The 18640-nt window shown below is 58.8% G+C and overlaps 1 protein-coding gene across 1 annotated transcript in view; it reads left to right on the top strand.

Moving 5' to 3' along the window:
• CFAP99 (cilia and flagella associated protein 99) overlaps positions 1 to 18640 on the top strand; it is a 32188-nt gene that overhangs the window by 2076 nt on the left and 11472 nt on the right. The window contains exons 2-10 of the mRNA XM_055587428.1: positions 6748 to 6892; positions 7975 to 8069; positions 10159 to 10271; positions 11341 to 11518; positions 12655 to 12735; positions 12873 to 12947; positions 13727 to 13798; positions 13991 to 14082; positions 14729 to 14933. Of these exons, the coding sequence (XP_055443403.1) occupies positions 6748 to 6892; positions 7975 to 8069; positions 10159 to 10271; positions 11341 to 11518; positions 12655 to 12735; positions 12873 to 12947; positions 13727 to 13798; positions 13991 to 14082; positions 14729 to 14933 (1056 nt within the window). The remainder of the gene's footprint in view (positions 1 to 6747; positions 6893 to 7974; positions 8070 to 10158; positions 10272 to 11340; positions 11519 to 12654; positions 12736 to 12872; positions 12948 to 13726; positions 13799 to 13990; positions 14083 to 14728; positions 14934 to 18640) is intronic.

Below are 18640 nucleotides of genomic sequence, written 5' to 3'. Positions count from 1 at the left end.
CTTCTCCAGGGGATCTTCCCAACCCAGGGATCGAACCCACGTCTCCCGCATTGTGGGCAGACTCTTTACCATCTGAGCCACCAGGGAATCCCTGTGAGAGTGACCTTATTTGGAGACCCTGTTCTTTGCAGATATTCATCATGTCAAGACAGGGAAAGGTGGTTAGTGGTGTGGGGCAGGGTGTGGGGACTCTCCCTCTGCAGACAGAAGCCTGGGGATCCTTCCCCTGACACACACACACACACACACATGTGCGCACGCGCGCGCACACGCACACACAGAGCAGCCCCCCAGCCCACAGTCCCGATGGCATTCGTGCACAGAGAACATATGTCAGTGGGAGAAGATTCGGTCTCAGATCTGAAAGGGATCCATCTGCCATCGAAAGTTCTCCGGCAGCACCACCGGCCCGAGGCGAGGCTGAGGCATGGGGAGCAGCCTCTCCAGATGCCAGCCTCCGGAGTGGGGGAAGTAGCCCTGGGACGCGCTTAGGGGCCCAGAGCAGGAGAAGGGTTGGGGTGGGGCTGCACCAGCGACAAGGCAGGCAGGCCCAGCCCTCAGGGAGGAGCGGGAGCCACGGGGCGTGTCCTACCTGCACCCTCGTGCTCCGGGCCCTTCTGGCCCGCCCCAACGGGTTAACCTCTCACTGGAGCAAGTGACCTTTCATTAGGGCATCCTATGGGGGGTGCTGACGGGACAGTTTCCTGGAGCCCGGTGGGCATCACTCTTCCGGGCCACGCAGCACCACAGCTCAGGTGCCAGGCTGGGCAGGCTAGGCACAGGAACATCCAGAGACAGACGCAAGCCTGCAGGACAGAGGTGGGGTGCAGCAGAGAGCCCTGAGGCCTGAGTGGCCCCCAAGGAAGGGTCTGGCTTTGAGAGCGAATGCCCGGGGATGGGTAGAGGGAGCAGGAGGAGGGAATCGTAGGAGGCGGTGGAGGAGTTAGTCCAAGAGACCCTGCCACTCGGCAAACCAGCAAACCGGCAAACCGCAGGCAAGTTCTGAGCAGGGGAATGAAAAGGCTGACAGGAGAGAGGCCAAATCAGACAGCCCGGGGTGGGGAAAGGCCAGCCCCCAAGCCAGGGGGAAAGCGAGGGGAATGGGAAGAGGCTTGTGCAGGAGGCAGGGGAAGGCAGGGGTGGGCGGAGCCTGGAAACAGCCCAGGTCCTGGTGGAAAGAGGCATGGTGCGGTGGCCAGCCCCAGGGAGCCTCTTTCACTTTCTGGTCCACAGCGTGAGGAAACCTGGGCTCGGGACTGGGTTTTTGTTTTAATGGATATCTTAAAAAATACCCGATGTATTTTGGATCAAAGATCCCAAACCCAGAGGCTCAATATGGTATGCAGTGTGGGTATCCCTATGGGGAGACCAGTGACCTCCATCCAGAGAGACAGTCCAGACCTGTCTCACATAGGTAATATAATAGATCTGAAAACATTTTTGTTTAAACTATAACCTTTACATGTGAAAGCTGTCAATAACTATATATAATTTTTAAAGTCTTTTATGACATGGTTGTACATTAAACACAGTCCTGCCCTTCTCTCTCCCCACTTAACAAGGGGTCATGGGGATTGCTCCCTCTTGTCATAAAGCCATGAGCATCCTTTTTGCTGACTGTGCCAGAACCATTATAACCATGCCCTGTGGATGGGATCATTGTTGTTTCCAGTCTGATACTGTTTTTAACGACCCTGTCCCTCTGCACCTGGGCGGGCACACCCAGAGTCAAGTTCCAGAAAACACACGAGAGAGAGTGCTGGCCCTCGTGACTTCAAGAGACCTTGCCCACTGACCTGACACAGAGATCTCCTTACTGACTCTTTCCCTGCTTATGTGATGTGCTCACAAACGTTTTCATCTTTGCCAACAAAACAGGTGGGAAAAGGCAGTTGGCGTAGTTACAGTCAGCATTTCTCCCATTATATTTTCACGAGTATTCCTTGTTCTGACCTTCCTGCTTAGACCGTGTCTATTAAGAAACGGTGTTTGGCAGGAGCAACAGCAGGAAAGCGGTGACTTAAAGATATCAGAGGTGTCTTTGCTCATGTAAGGAGCAGTCGGCGGACAGGCAGCCCAGGGTGGCTGCCAGCACCTCTGTGGCACCGTTAGAACTCATTCTCCTTCCTCTCTGCTCATCCATCCTCAGAATGTGCCCCTTGTCTCATAGTCACAAAGTGGCTGCCTTGCTCCAGCATTGCACCCAGGTCCCAGAGAGGAGAGGAGAAGGGCAGACAGTGTAAGGCAGGTGCCAGCTGAGTCTGCTTGATGTTCAAGGATGTTTCTTGGAGGCCACACCTAGCAATTTTCCATCAGATCTCATCAACTGGAGCTACAAGCCCCATCGGCACGGGGCCGGGAGAAGTTGAGACAGTGTCCTCCTGCCCGGCAGGAAGGAAGGGAGAAGGGCTTGTGTATGTGTCTGGCAGCCTTGGTTCCTTCGCCTCCTCTTCTAACCAACTTATGTCTTTGTGTCACCGATTAGCGGGAGCCCCTGGGTCTTGATGATGTGAGTTACAAGCCCTGGGTTGTGGTACAATCGGCATCCCGATGCCCTCCCAGCCCCGGAGCCTGCTGCAGCTGTGTGCCGACCCTGGGGCTCTGACTGTGAACCCAAGCACCTGCTGTCAGAGGCGCTGCCAGGCGTGTGCAGCCGGTGGCAGGCTTGTAGGTCTCTGGTGCCCCCCTCCCCCGCGCGCCAGGGGCCCAGACGCAGGAGCCCTGAACTGGACCAAGGCCCTAGACTGTACCCGGAGCTCAGAGGCCCCTTGGTTGGGGGGGGGGGGGTTGCCCTCTGGCCTCATTGACCAAGGCTCGCCCAGAGTTAGGGGGTTTCTGACTCTAGTACTGAGGGCTGCTTGGGAGGGTCCGGACCTTGCCCTGCCTGCTCTGCTGGCCCAGCCAGGAGGACCAGTCTAGGGCTCGGCATCCTTCATGTCACCCGTGTGGACCTCAGCCTCCTCTCCGCCACCCCCCAGCTCGACCTTCCGGGGGTGAGGGCCTGGCATGCGGGCCAGATGGTCCTGCTCTGCCTGGCTCCTCGCCTGCCTGCCCCCCCGACCCTGGCCCAGCGCGGCCCAGGCTCGCAGCCCAGGCTCTGACGTATTACGCATGCTCACAGCCCCAAACCCAGGCGTGTGAGGGGATGCAGAGTGGAGTTCCACGGTCTGAGCCAGGAGGCCTCGACGCAGGGAGCGCTGACTCAGGGCGTCCCTAGAGAGAGCCCTGCTGACTCACCGCTCCGGGCTTCCCCTGACAAAGGCGGGGAGTTAGGGGGAGGTGCCTGGCGCCTGGCTGGGGCTCGTGCCCTCTGTGTGGGCACAGCCAGGGGATCAGGGGAGCCTGAGAGGGAATAGGAGGCAGGGTCCTGGCTCCTGAGGCCGGAGCTGACCTGAGCGAGGCCGCCCCTCCCTTCCCGGTTGTGCTGCAAGGGGAGGAGCCCCGCCTTGTGCCCACCTGCCCGCGGTCCCCCACGGAGGCAGGGCGGCCCATCCCTTCCCTCCTGAGCACCCCGGCGGCCGTGGAGCTGGGACGGGGCAGTAAGCACGGTGTGCGCAATCCCGCCAGGTGAGGGCCCACGGGTGACCCGGGGTTGGGGGGAGGGGGGTAACTGAGGTGCCTCCCGGGTCGGGTGGCATCTGAGCCAAGGCCTGATGGGCATGGGGAGCAAGCGTGCAGGGCAGAGCCCTGCAGGCGGAGGAGACAGCCGGCCTTGAGGAGAGGTTCCTCTGATTGGAGTGCAGCCCGGTGGGCGGGGACTTATGGAGGCGGGCCGAGGAAGGACTCTTCCTAGAGAGTTCCAGCAAGCACAGGCTCGTCCGCCTTTCCTTTACAAAGACTTGCTGGGTGGCCACTGAGGAGTGGCCGGAGGAGGTGCGGCAGAGTGGCTGGGACCCCGTGTATGGGACGCTGGGGACAGCGTCACGGCAAACAGGGCGTAGTGGTTACTGAGACGGGAGTGGGCCCTCCCACCCACAGGCAAAATCTGCTTGCGTCAGCCTTGAGGGTGTGTAAGGTCACCCAGAGGCGAGAGCAGATAACGGAGAAGTCGCGGAGGAGCCTGTGCGGTCGGGGGAGGGTGCTGTTGCCGGATCAGCTGGGGGCTCTAGGCGCCGGAGGGGCGGCAGAGTCAGTGTCGGAGGCGCCCCTGCCGCCGCTCCCTGCTGCCTGCCGAGCCTGATTCCACCCAGGACCCCTGGACCCCAGGCGGCTGGAGAGGGCGGCTCTCAGGCCTCCAGCCCCGGGGTGCGGAGGCCGAGAGGGAGTAAGGACAGACACCCCACTCACACGCGTAGGGGCTGGGGCTCCCGGAAGTCCAACTTCATCTCGGACCCCTCGGATGGGCTCATTACTCTGGTGTTCTCTTAGCATAAAAACAAGGGAGGAAACCACAGAGGAAAAGGCAGATTTGACCTCAAAACAAAGCAAAAGTTGTATGATCCATATGTCAAAAAAAAAAAAAAAAGTTTGCACAAAGTTAAAAGGCAAATTACAAGCTTATAGCAAATAGCTGTCACACTAATGGCCATGTTGATTCCCTCAGTCTACGAAGAGCTCCTATAAATGATTGGGAAAGATAATATCCCAATAGAAAAAGTTAGCCAAGAATGTAAATTGATAATTCACAGAAGAGAAATACAAGTAAATGTCCAGTAAACGTATGAAAATCTCATTGACAATAAAAATTCAGGATGTCCCTGGTGGCACAGTGAATAAGAGTCTGCCTGCTAACGCAGGTGACATGGGTTTGATCCCTGGTCCAGGAAAATCCCATATGCCAAGGGACAGCTAAGCCTGTGCTCTAGAGCCCGCAAGCCACAACTCCTGAAGCCCGGGTGCCCCAGAGCCCGTGCTCTGCAGCAACAGAAGCCACCACGACAAAACATCTTCACCGCAGTGAAGAGTAGCCCCGCTCGCCAGTAGGGAAAGCCCAGGCAAAGCGGCCCAGCGCTGCCCAAGAAGTGTTTTTCTTTTTTTTTAGATAAAATATTGTCCAAAAGTGGGGAAGTGGAGGGGAGTGATGTTGCTAACAAGAATTTATTATTTTGATGTGTTTTACATTTCTTGAGAGCCCCTTGAACAGCAAGGTGATCCAACCAGTCCATCCTAAAGGAAATCAGTCCTGACTGTTCATTGGAAGGACTGATGCTGAAGCTGAAGCTCCAATACTTTGGCCACCTGATTCGAAGAACTGACTCACTAGACAAGACCCTGATGCTGGGAAAGATTGAAGGGGACCACAGAGGATGAGATAGTTGGATGGCATCACCGACTCGATGGACATGAGTTTGAGCATGCTCCGGGATTTGGTGATGGACAGGGAGGCCTGGTGTGCTGCAGTCCGTGGGGTCAGTCGCAAAGAGTCGGACACGACTGAGCGACTGAACTGAGCTGAACATCAAGCGACTGAACTGAACTGAACTGCACATCTGTTGGGTCCTAGTTTACGTTTTCAGTTTTACGTGGCCTTAAGTATTTTGCCGTCTCACTGTAAGTCTTCCGGGAGCATCATGGTAATGGCTGCGTCCCACTCACCCACAGCATGGAGAGCTTGTATCTGACTCCCTGCGTTGACATTCAGGCTGTTAATATTTTTGCCACTGCACGTTCCATTGCCCTGAGCATCTCGTATGTGGATATTTCCTGCCTTTTGGTTTCCTTAGCGTCCCAGAAGTGTGGTTCCTGGGCTAAAGTGTGTGGGAAATACAAGACCCTTGAAACATATTTCCAAATTGCTTTCAGGAAAGACACCCCAGCCCTGTCCCCATGAGCCATGCTCACTGCTGTGTTGGCAACAATGAGTGCTAAGTCACTTCAGTCGTGTCTGATTCTTTTGCGACCCCGTGGGCTGCAGGCCACCAGGCTCCTCTGTCCCTGGGATTCTCCCAGGGACAAGAATTCCCAGGCAAGAATATGGGAGCGGGTTGCCGTTCCCTCCTGCAGGGGATCTTCCCGACCCAGGGAATGAACTGGCGTCTCTTATGCCTCCTGCATTTGCAGATGTGTTCTTCACCACTACTCCACCTGGGAAGCCCTACTGGCTACAGTAGATGTTCTTTTTTTCTTATTGTCGAAGCTTAGTTTTTCGAATACATAAACCATGACACACACAGGTTACAAAACCCAACATGTTTCAGAGTAAATGGAGAAGAGTCAGTCTCCGCTGACACTAATTCCCTCTGCCAGAGATTTTCCTTGCTTGGTTTTTGTTTGTTTGTTTGTTTGATTTTTTTTTGGGGGGGGGGTATTTTTAAAATCATTCATTTGAAAAACTTCATAGGAGCTTGCTCTTTTTTTACTGTGGTGAAATACACGTGACATAAAACCCACCATCTTAGCCATTCTTAGGTGTATGATGCAATACAGTTCAGTGGCATTAAGTACGTTCGCATGTGAATATCACCACCGTCCGTCTCCAGAACCTTCTCACCTTCGTAAATGGCAACTCAGCGTCAAATAACAGCTTCCACCCTCTCTCCATCCCCCCATCACCCCCCACACACCTTTCTACTTCCCGTCCTGGGAATCTGACTCCTCACACGAGCAGGATCACACAGGGCTTTTCCTTTGGGGTCGTTTTCCGTGTTTATTCCCATCTCTGCTCCCCTCACGGTCTCTGCCCTGGGAACAACTCCTGGGGGAGGACCTGCGGGGTCAGAGGGTTGGCCAGGGTGCTCCCCACTGTAGGGCGCTGGGGCCCCCACATCTGGAGGCGGCTGCCCCCTCCCCCGGCTGTTTCTCCTCCAGATGCTGAGACCCCAGAAGCAGGCGTTCATCATGGAGATCCTGTCCGGGTGCCTGGAGTACCGCAAGCTGCTGACCATTGTGGTGGACGCCTTCTACGTGCGGGACGGCCGGCTCTGCCTGCGGGCCGACTACAGCCTCTTTGAGGGTAGGTGACCGTGGCCAGCCGCGGTTGGGGGAGCCCATGGGTCCCTGCGGGCCAGACCCCCGCAGACCCTCAATAGCGACCGAGACCCTCCCCCAGCAGGCCTCCGAGGTCCTCAGCCTCCCTTCCCTCTCTGGACCCTCCCGGCTGCCAGAGCGCGGGTGGCCAGGGATCTGTGTTTCCCCCCTTCACTGACGTGGAGACAGACTCCGGGCATGCTGACCGCCAGGCCCCAGGACGCAGGCCTCCGCAGGCCTCAGAGGGAGGGCTGGCCTGGCTGGGACAGGTGGCTCTGGAGGCCAGTCTGGGTAACAGGACGGGTCTTCATCATCAGCTGAGCTCCTGGCCCCACGGCCTGAGGGCCACATGCAGAGCTGGCGTTCTGGCTGTACTCTGGATGCTCCCAGAGGGGATTCAGTAGAAGGAGGCGTCTGGGGACTTCCCTGGCAGTGCAGTGGTTAAGACTGCGGGCTGCCAGTGAAGGGGCCGTGGGTTCGACCCCTGGCCAGGGAACTAAGCCCCCACGTGCTGTGCTGCCTTCCTGGGGTGTGGTGACACCGGGCAAAGTGGCCGCTGTCTGAGTCGGGGAAGCTGGTCCCGCCCCTGGGCCTCGATGGCCCTGTCTGGGAGGGAGGGGTCGGGACTGCAGGGAGCACAGAGGTAGAAGTGGGGGGGGGCCCGATGCCGGGGCCAGAGCTGGGCTGCTGGCTCCCCGCCCCCAGTCCAGCGGCTTCCAGTCTCAGAATTCACAAACTGAAATGCAAGATGGTTTTACTTTTACCCCAGTTTTGGAATTTCTGGAAATGTATCCAACGAGCTACTACAACCTGGGAGTGCTTGAAGCCCTGGAACCCGGCCCCCCCGACCCCCCCGCTGCCCCCGTCGCCTGTGCTGGTGTGTCAGGCTGTCATTTTCACGGGGGCCGATGGAGCGGGCGCCTCTGGCCACATGGCCCGAGGGAGGCGGGCGCCCTTGGCTCTGTTCGCTGTTCGGGCCCTTAGCCCCGGGTGCCTCTCCCGGGATCGAATGCCCGGGCGGGGCCCCCAGCATCCTGCTCCCCAGGCCCACGCCCTGTCTCCCCGCAGTGATCTGCTACTTGGCCACGTTCCAGCTGGAGGAGCTCGGCTTTCAGCTCTTCCGGGATGTCATGCGGTCCCAGCCCGTCCACAAGGTGTGCCAGGTGAGCCCCTGCCGCCCCCAGCCCCAAGCTCTGTTCTCAGACCCCAGGCCCCACCCCTCCTTGCTGCAAATGCGCCCTTTTCAGGCCTGGGGAAGCTGCTTTCTGCTCTTCATGGTCCGGCGCGTGGTCGCTGCTGGATGTGAGCTGTTAGTCGAGACAAGGCGTCCTTGCCTGTTCATACTCTGGGCCTCTGGAACCTTTCGAGCTCCAGGCAGCCTCTCCTCCCTGCAGGAGGGGCTGTGCGGCCTTGGAGGGCCGGGAGGGGGTGCAGTCCGGAGCAGGTCCTGAGGGGTGGCAGCCTCCGACAGGGCGCCTGCAGGAGCCCACCCCTGCAACACCCCCCAGGCCGTTTCTGTGGCCGCCTGTTCACTCGGGTAGAAAGCTCAGGATGCCTGGGGCCTCAGGGCCTGCAGGACCGTGAATGGGCCTGAGGCCCGCTGCCCTCTGCCGGCCGCTCCCACGGGCGTTTGCTATGGGCCCGGCTTCCTCTGCGAGCAGCTCTTGGTCCACCCTCACAGGGACGGGGGGAGGCCACTCCTACAGGCACTCAGCCCACAGTTGAAACTGAGGCACAGCGAGGTTCGGTGACTAACTCGACATCACACAGCAGCTGAGCGGCAGAGCTGGCTCTTGGGCCAGGCTTTCAACCGCTGGCTGTTTCCTCCCTACTTGGCTTGGTGGGGGGGGCAGCCCCGAGGCCAGGATAATGACTCCCGGGAGAAGAGAGGGACAGCTGAGGCCCTAGGAGTGCTTTGGGGCCCCTCTGGAGGGAAGCCGCAGGCACTGCAGGGGCAGCCCTGAAGGGAGAGGCCTGGGGCCAGGGGGCGGGGAGCCAGGAGCCGGGACACTCCTGGGACCACTGCCCCAGAGATCTGCACCTGCCCACTGGCAGGTGACCAAGGCAGCACGTTTAGCCACTCATTTTCCTGTCCACGTGTAAACGTAAGCAAGTCACAGTGCGTGGACGTTTGCATAGTCAGCGTAAGCAAGGGCTTCATTTCGTGACAGCATTTTCTGAGCGCTATTCAGAGACAACGCCCCCTCGGCCCGGGGCCAAGCGTCCCGGCTGGAGTGCTTGCACTTGGTTCACACTCTGCTGTCAGAGTCTTGAAATTGTTATGATTGTTGAGCAAAAGGCCCACAAGTGAGTCACCCTGCCCCAGGTCTCGCAGCTGCCTCGGCCTCCCGGCCGGTGCCCACAGCCACCACACCCTCTCCAATGCGGCTTCCTTTCAGAGAGCCCCCCTCCACGGGTGGACGGGGAGCTGTGTGTCCCCAGATGGGGGTCAACAGACCCCCTGTGCTGAGAAGAGGAGGGGGTCTGGGGGTGGAGTGGTGGGCCCCAGGAGCAGTGGTCTGGGAGGAGGAATTGCAGAGACCCCATGCCCCAACCATAGGGACTTGACTGCCTCCTTCATCAGAAAGTGGGAACAGGAACTAGAAGATGGAGCTAACACTGGGAGGGGGTAGGCAAGGAGCTGAGACAGCCTCCGTGGTGCCCAGGGGGTAGACAGAGGCCCCGGGGGGTCGGGGCACGGGGGAGCAGGGGCCAGGCTGCTGAGTGGGAAGCTGTGGAAGACTCTAGAAGGACCCCTGGCAGCTCTCCCTGAGGAAGGGTATGGAGGCCTGAGCAGAAGGAGGAGGGGCGGACATGCCTGTGGGGGCTGTGGGCCCCCAGAGGAGGCAGCAGCAGGCAACCAGAGGCCCTGCCCCTGCCCCCTGCCCACCGCCACCCCCTCGGGCATCAGGGCTGAGGGCCTTCCCAGCCCCCACCCAACCAGAGCTGGTGAGGAGGAGGGGGTAGGGGTGTCCGTACAGACCCAGGGGGTGCAGGGCTTGAAGCCCGGGGCCCACAGCTGACAGGGGCCCCGCTGGCGAACACAGGGGCCCAGGTGAACGACAGGCAGCTCCCCGGGGCCCACAGGAGGGGGCAGGCCAGGGGGGCTGGACCCCTGCCTGCGGCCAGCTGAGGTCTCCTGGGGGTGCGCCAGCCACAGCTGCCCCCCCAGCACTGACTCCCCGCTGGGGGCCCCCCAGGTCTTCACTCTTACCTAGTGGGTCTGGCCCCTGCCGCTCCCTCTTTCCTCAGTTCCTCAGGTTCCTCTTCAACCCCTTGAACCTCGGCTCGTGGATCAAGGACGAGTGGAGCCTCGTCTACGAGACCTCCCACGTGAAGGAGAACTGGATCGACCCCCTGATGAGGTGGGCAGCGCCTGGGTCTCACCTGGGGGCGGGGCGTCCTCGAGGGCAGCCAGCTCGTGACCGGGGCAGAGGAGGGGCCTGCATCTCTTCCCCAGCTGCCCCCGGAGCGCCACTCCTGGGCCCGTCACCCCAAAGCTGTCCCCACCGCCTTCCGCAACCTCCCTCAACAGGCTCAGGCCAATGCCAGCTGGGCTGGTGCAGGCCAGGACCCGCGGGCGGAAGGACCTCCAGTGGGCCTGCCAGGGCCAGCGTGCAGCTGCGCCCCCCGCAGCTGGCCCTCTTTGCCAGGGTTGGGGGAGCCACCTTGTCTTCCTGGGGACGGGCCAACAGGTGGTTCTGGCAGTGGCAGAGCCCTCGGGTGCCAGCCGGGTACAGGAGGCCCCCCACCATGCGGGGGAGGAGGCCCGGCCCTGAGCAGTGTGGTGCCCCCAGAGCCGGCCCTTCACGAGGGTAGGGCCTCGCTCCCACCTGGCTGGACTCACTGCCTGCCCGGGGGGCTGCTCCCAGCCGCCCAGGCCTGCAGACCCTGTGGCCCCGCCCAGCACCCCCTGTGCAGCCTTTCCCACCCGCTCTGTGAACAGCCCCTTTCCTCACCGGCTCTGTGAACAGCCCCCTTCCTCACCGGCCCCGCCCCCCCGAGACCCCAGCCCTGCTGACCCTCAGACACACCCTTCCTCCTCCTGGTGACCTTGGACCTCAGGCTGGGGCAGGAAAGAGTCACACCAAGCAGTCTCCCCAGGAGGCATCACGCACTGGCTACGTGGGCAATGGCCCGGTGGTGCCCACTGGCGTGAAGAGGCATGGGGGGGAGGAGCCCAAACCTCGGGGGCAGCCCAGCAGGGCCCTTCCAGAACCCCTGGTCTGGGGCACCCCCACCTTGAGACTCCCTCCTCCTCACCCCCTCCCACGGCCTCCTCTGCGCCCGTCACAGTGGTGCAGCTCCAGGGAGCTTGCTTTTGACTCGCCTGCTTGCTGCCCACTCACAGCCTCCTCCCCTGTGCCGAGGGGCTGTCCCCTCACTGACCTGCACAGGAAGCCCATCCCAAGCTGCTCCCACTTTGCCTTTGAGGTGGCAGCCGGAAATCCAGGAGCTGATCGACCAGCTGCAGGGGGAGCTGACCAGCCAGCTCTCTCCTCCAAAGAGCAAGGCCAAGGTCACAGAGCCCAAGGAGCTCAGCCTGACCACCCCCAGGCCCCGTGCCATCCCTGTGCCTGAGCTGGTCCCCCAGGTGGCCAAGACCAGACCGGTAAGTGGAGCAGGTCTCTGTGGACCCAGCCTGTGCAGGCAGGGAGCATGGGCCATGTGGGCCGGGGTGGAGCTGGGTTCTTCCAGGGCTGAGGGCGCATGGGCCAGACCAGGAGCATTCAATGCCCCCACCACCCCATCTCACCCAGAGAGGGAAGCCCAGAGCCCGCCCAGGGGAGTGGGCGACCAGGGAGTGAGGTCTGGTGAGTAGGCGTGGAGTGAAGCTGGTGGCCGCAGGGTGCAGGCCTATCTTACTTGGTGCTCAGAGCCCTCTTTAACCCTGTTGCTATGCACCTCTCCCTCCCCACAGTGTACGCGCGCGCGCGTGTGTGTGTGCGTGCGTGTAGGCTTTCCCCACCTCGGGGTCTCTGCCTGTCTATCCCATCTGCCTAGACCCTTTTTCGCTGCCTCCCGCTCCCCTGCATTGTTGCCGTCTCTCAGTCAAGATGCTTCTTATGACAACGAAAAAGAGCTCAGTCTGGCTTAGACGATAGAGGACTAGCTGACTCTCACAGCTGAATTAGGATGGGCTTCAGGCATAGCTTGATCAGGGTGCTGGGGCTGCTGCTTTGTGACCCTCTTCCCCTTTGTTCCTGCTGAGGGTCAGCTTGATCTTTGGGCTGACTTCCCTCATGGTAGCCAAACATCCAGGCCTCATGCCCACAACTCACTGTCCAGGGCGTGAGCGGAGATGCCTAGGGCCAAGAATTCTGTGACAGTGTGATTAGACCAACTGGGGTTGCGTATCTGCCCTTGACCTGATGACCGTGACTGAGAGCGCAGTGTTCTGACTGGTCTTGGGCTCTACCCTGAGCGCCTGTGATGGACTCAGTTTCCCAGAACCAATCGCATCTCCCAGAAGAACTAAGGAATAAGTGAAGGGTAAAGGGATGGCGCTGGACGGTCTCAGGGTCCCAGTCCACTCCCACCACCCGTCTGGTCTCCTTACAGTCTCTTCCCTGAGAGGCCTTCCATGGACCCCCTGGCCTCTATCAGCTGTCTCAGTTTCCTTTTTGTTGACCCAGATCCTTTTCTTAATGACATCAATTAGTTTTTATGGTTTTTATTAGTCTTATTAGTTTTCATAGTGCGGCTTGGCACCTCGGGTCTCCCTTCCACTGCCCCCACCACCACCAGGTCCCCAGGAGCACCTACCAGCCACCCAAGGAGCAGCGGCTGCTGGAGATGACCAAGAGATACAACCGCTGGAAGGCCGAGGTCGGTGGGCTGCACACGGAGACCCCCGTGGGGGTGCCAGGGGGCGGGGAGGGGAGGGGCGGAGAGCCGGCCTGTGCATCTGTGGCCGGGGGACCGCGTGGCAGCTGGCGGGGCTGCAGCCCTTTGTCCCTGCACAGGAGCTGCTGCTGTGGGCCAACATCGAGGAGCTGCGGTGCGCGGTGCCCAGGAGCCGCGGGGAGCCCCAGCTGCAGGTGACACCCGCCCCCCACGCCCTAAGCGGGGCTGCACAGACAGGCCCCTCCCTGTGCACAGCGGGGAGGGGGGGCGGGGCCCCAGCCCACGGCAGGGCCGCATGCGGTCCAGGCCAGCAGGGGCAGCCTGGCCCTCTCCGGCTGTTTACAGGTCTTCCCACACTGAGCATTTAACATTTCTGTAAGAAAAGACCCCAAGATGCATTTGTCAATAAAGAAAGTCAGGGAGCTGGGCCGGGAGGCCCCGCGCTGGGTGGACGCTGAGCGGCGCTCCCCTTGGGAGAGGCTGACCTTCCCCCCCCCACCCCACACCCCCGCCACCGTGGACCCGCTTGGGTGGCATTGGGCCAGAGGTGAGCCTCCCCCGGGCAGTGGGGGCAGGCCAGGGGAGAGGGCACCCCGCCCGGGAGCAGCATGCCCTGGTGTCACGGCTGAGTGCTTGTGTGTGGGGGGGTGCCTCTCACCAGCTGCTGTCCCGTGGACCGCCGTGCCAACCCTGACGGGGTCAGCAGAGCAGAAGGCTGGGCAGGGAGCAGCCAGGCCCGTCATGGGGCAGCCCCGGGGCAGCGGGGAGAGGGCCCCTGAGCCCGCAGGCTGCAGCGCCCTGACTGGGAACCGCGGTCCCCGGCCCCAAACCCTCCTTACCTGCCGGGGCAGCTGCAGGGCCCTGCCCAGGGACCCCGCACAGGGCGAGCTGGGCAGAGGGGAGTGGGCCAGGCCTCCCCGGGGTGCATTTGGGGGCACCCGTTGGTACAGATGCCAGGCCCGGACTCCCGCAGGACTCCAAGAAGAAGCCGCGGCTCCGGCTCCCGCCTCGTATCCTCAAGGCCCAGAAACTGACCTTCTACACGGTGAGCGGGAATCCTGGGGCTTCTCCCTATGCGTCCGCCTACCGGCCTGTCCCACTGAGGACATCCCGGGCCTTTCGGCCGAGGGGAGCGCAGGGCAGGGGGCGGGTGTGGAGGGCAGAGGGGCAGGGGGGCGCTGGCTGCTCCGAGGCCACCCCCCACACCGTCACAGCCTGCCCCAACCCTCTCCCGCAGCCTAACGACAACGCCCCGGTCAAGCTCAATACGGCCGCCATCCTGCGTGAAGGGGCCTTGTACCAGCGGCAGGTGGAGAAGGAGTTGCAGAGGTGGGGACGGGAGGGCCTCGGGCACCCCTTGCAGGGTCCAGGGGTGGGGGGGTGTGGGGGACACAGTCCCACCCGAAGAACCCCAGGGGCTCGAGAAGGCCAGCGTCAGAGTCATGGCTGCAGCCCTGAAAGCTCGTCTCCACTCAGGGAGGAGATGGACAGACGAGGAGGTGGAGGCTCAGGGAAACCCGGCCAGCGCACACCTCCCTGAGGGGCCGCCTCCTCCCGGGAGCCCTCTCGGGTGCCCCCTCCCCTAGACCGCCCTGGCTTCAGGCCCTGCTCTCAGCTGGAGAGCTGGGCTGTGGGGGGAGCTTGGGTGTCTGACCAGCTGGATGAGAAGAGGGACAGAGGGACATAGGGGTGGCGGATAGACAGATGGGTGGGCGCGGGGGGGCGGGGTGGAGGACGGACGGACACAGGTGAGTGGACGGAAGAGCGGCTGAAGGGACAAGGAGGGAGACGCGGCCGGAGGGTGGGTGCACATGCTGGACCAGGGCTGGTGGGCGGGGGTCGTTGGCTGGCGGTGTGGGGCCATGTGTCCGGTGCAGAGTGGCCACGCCCGTGAAGGCCACGCCCCGCCCCCCCTTCCCCGTGGGCCTTGGGCTTCGGGCAGGGCTCACGGGAGCCCGCTGCCCCGTCTCCCCAGGGTGGACCGGCTTGTGGACGGGGCCGGGGACTTCTCCGACTTCCTCGAGTGGCAGAGGCAGATGCAAGCAAAGGACCGGGAGGAGCAGCTGGCCGCGGGCGAGGTCCGCCGGCTGCAGGGGAAGCTGAGCCACGAGGAGGCGGTGCTGGCGCGGCAGCAGGTGGCACGGGAGAAGAGGCGGATGGCGGAGCTGAAGAAGGAGGAGGTGACCAGGGGTGGGGGTTGGAACCGCAGAAGCAGCCCCGGCCGTTCCCTCCTAAACCCACAGAGCCGGCCAGGTCCTCTGGCCCCGCATGGCCCGGGCCGGGGTAGGGGGCGGTGGTGGAGGGGCCTCAGTGGGCCGACTGGTCAACACTTCGAGTTCAGGCTGCACCCCCGCCCCTACTAGCAGGGTCGGTTGGTCCCTGCACCTACATATGAGGGGAGACTGGAGGACTGAGGGAAACTTCCAGGAGGCAAACGTGTTTGCAAAAGACACAAAAGGGTATATGGGTCGCCCACGTTTCCAGTGAGGATGCTCTGGACATCGTGGGAGACATGGCCTGGCTGGGGGTGCCCTGCCGGTGTCCTGTCCAGAGGGCCTGGCGGGAGCCTGGACGAGGCAGGAGCCTGGACGAGGCAGGAGCCTGCAGGGCCCAGGGACGTGCAGGAGCCCACGCTCGCTGGATGTGCCCCCGGGGGTCTGAGTCGCGGCTGTGCCTCAGGCTCACGTGTCACTTCGTCTGCGAGACGCGTTTGTGTCTGTTCTTCATGTTGTTGTTCGGTTCCACAGTTGAGTGCGACTCTTTGTGACACCACGGACACAGCACGCAGGCTTCCCTGTGCTTCACGGTCTCCCAGAATCTGCTCCAACTCATGTCCATCGGATCGGTGATGCCATCCATCCATCTCATCCTCTGTTGTCCCCTTCTCCACCTGCCTTCCATCTTTCCCAGCATCAGGGTCTTTTCCAATGAGTCAGTTCTTCGCATCAGGTGGCCAAAGGATTGGAGCTTCCAGTGAATATTCAGGGCTGATCTCCTTTAGGATGGACTGGTTTGATCTCCTTGCAGTCCAGGGGACTCTTGAGTCTTCTCCAACACCACAGTTCAAAATCATCAATTCTTCAGCAATCAGTTTTCTCTATGGTCCAACTTTCACATCCATACATGACTACTGGTAACACCATAGCTTTGACTAGACAGACATTTGTCAGCAAAGTAATGCCTCTGCTTTTTAATATGCTATCTAGGTTTGTCATAGTTTTTCTTCCAAGGAGCAAACATCTTTTAATTTCATGGCAGCAGTCACCATCTGCAGTGATTTTGGAGCCCAAGAAAATGAAGTCTGTCACTGTTTCCATTGTTTCTCCATCTGTTTGCCATGAAGTGATGAGACTGGATGCCATGATCTTCGTTTTCTGAATGTTGAATTTTAAGCCAACTTTTTCACTCTCCTCTTTCACTTTCATCAAGAGGCGCTTTAGTTTTTCTTCGCTTTCTGCCATAAGGGTGGTGTCATCTGCATATCTGAAGTTATTGATATTTCTCCTGGCAATCTTGGTTCCAGCTTGTGCTTCATCCAGCCCAGCATTTTGCATAACGTGCTCTGCATATAAGTTAAATAAGCAGGGTGACAAGATACAGCCTTCATGTACTCCTTTCCCAATTTTGAAATGTCTGTTGTTGCATGTCCAGTTCTAACTGTTGCTGCTTGACCTGCATGCAGATTTCTCAGGAGGCAGGTCAGGTGGTCTGGTATTCCCATGTCTTCAAGAATTTTCCAGTTTGTTGTGATGTACACAATCAAAGGCTTTGGCATAATCAATGAAGCAGAAGTAGATATTTTTCTGGAATTCTCTTGCTTTTTCTGTGAGCCAACGGATATTGGCAATTTGATCTCTGATTCCTCTGCCTTTTCTAAATCCAGCTTGAACATCTGGAAGTTCTCAGTTCACGTACTCTTGAAGCCTAGCCTGGAGAATTTTGAGCATCACTTTGCTACCGTGTGAGATGAGTGCAGTTGTGCGGTAGTTTGAACATTCTTTGGCATAACCCTTCTTTGGGATAGAAATGAAAACTGACCTTTTCCAGTCCTGTGGCCACTGCTGAGTTTTGCAAATTTGCTGGCATTTTGAGTGCAGCACTTTCACAGCATCATCTTTTAGGATTTGAAATAGCTCAGCTGGTGTTCCATCACCTCCACTAGCTTTGTTTGTAGTGATGTTTCCTAAGCCCACTTGACTTTGGACTTCAGGATGTCTGGCTCTATGTGATAACACCACCATGGTTATCTGGGTCATTAAGATCTTTTCTGTACAGTTCTTCTGTGTATTCTTGCCACCTCTTCTTAATATCTTCTGCTTCTGTTAGGTCCACACCATTTCTGTCCTTTATTGTGCCCATCTTTGCAGGAAATGTACCTTGGTATCTCTAATTTTCTTGAAGAGATGTCTAGTCATTTTGAATGTATGATTTGCAAGTATTGTCTCCCATTCCATGTGTGTGAATGCTCAGTCATGTCTGACTTTTTGCTATCCCATAGACTGTGGTCCATCAGGATCCTCTGTCCATGGAATTTTCCAGGCAAGAACACTGGAGGGAGTTGCCATTTCCTTCTCCAGGGGATCTTCCTAACCCAGGGATTAAACCCATGTCTCTTAAAGCCTCCTGCATTGGCAGGTGGATTTTTTACCACTGGTACCATCTGGGAAGCCCAAAAAGTGAAGCTGAAAGTTGCTCAGTTGTGTCTGACTCTGCAACCACATGGACATGCACCCCCAGGCTTCTCTGTCCATGATATTCTCCAGGCAGGAATACTGGAGTGGGTTGCCATGCCCTCCTCCAGGGGTCTTTCTGACCCAGGGATCGAACCCAGTCTCCTGCATTGCAGGCAGATTCTTTACCATCTGAGCCATTGGGGAAGCCCATTTATGGCTTCAGGCCTTACATTTAAGCCTTTGATCCATTCTGAGTTGATTCTTCTGTGTGGTTAAGGTAGAGGTTCAGTCTCACTGTTGGCATAAATCTGGCTCTTTCAACAATATTTACAAAAGAGACTCCTTTAATATTTATAAAACAGACTGTCCTTTCTCCACTGAAATTTATTGGTGCCTTGGTCAAAGATTAGTTGACTATGTTCATTTTCTATGAGCTTTTAACCTTTATTTCGTTGACTTTATGTAGCTCAGCTGGTAAAGAATCCACCTGCAATGCAAGAGACCCCAGTTCAATTCCTGGGTTGGGAAGATCCCCTGGAGATAGGCTACCCACTCCAGTATTCTTGGGTTTCCCTGGTGGCTTAGCTGGTAAAGAATCCGCCTGCAATGCAGGAGACCTGGGTTTGATCCCTGGGTTGGGAAGATCCCTTGAAGAAGGGAACAGCTGGGTAACCCACTCCAGTATTCTGGCCTGGAGAATTCCATGGACTGTATATCCATGGGGTCGCAAAGAGTTGGACACGACTGAGCAACTTTCACTTGCCTGTTAAGGAAGTAAGCCTTTAATTATAATGTCTTCTTACAGGTATCATGTCCCGGTTACTCATTCGGCTTCACCTGAATGCTGTGTTCTGGCCGTGCACGCGTGTTTTCGTGTCATCAAACTTACGAGTCTTCTCCTTCGTTGTATCTGGATTTGGAATAGTGAGGAAGGGTTTTCCCGTGCGCCTGGTACGGAAGGATTCAGCCACAGTCTGTTCTAGCGTTTGTGTGGTTTCAATTTTAAACCTGGATCTGTATCCGCTTGAAGCTTATTCTCACACATGGTGTCAGAGCCCAATCCAGCAGATGCCGTCCAGTGTCGTCTTCCTGTCCCTGGATGCAGGATGTCTCCACTTGCTTCAGTCTTTCTTTCATCTGGTTATTAGGTTTCTGTGTGTAAGTCCTGTAGACGTGTGTGAGACTGCACCTGAGTGCCTCTCCATGATTCAAGT

Source organism: Bubalus kerabau, chromosome 7, assembly GCF_029407905.1.
Source record: "Bubalus kerabau isolate K-KA32 ecotype Philippines breed swamp buffalo chromosome 7, PCC_UOA_SB_1v2, whole genome shotgun sequence".
Lineage (NCBI taxonomy): Eukaryota > Metazoa > Chordata > Mammalia > Artiodactyla > Bovidae > Bubalus > Bubalus kerabau.
Note: the sequence above shows the minus strand (reverse complement) of the source record. Positions and strands in the feature narration are given on the sequence as shown.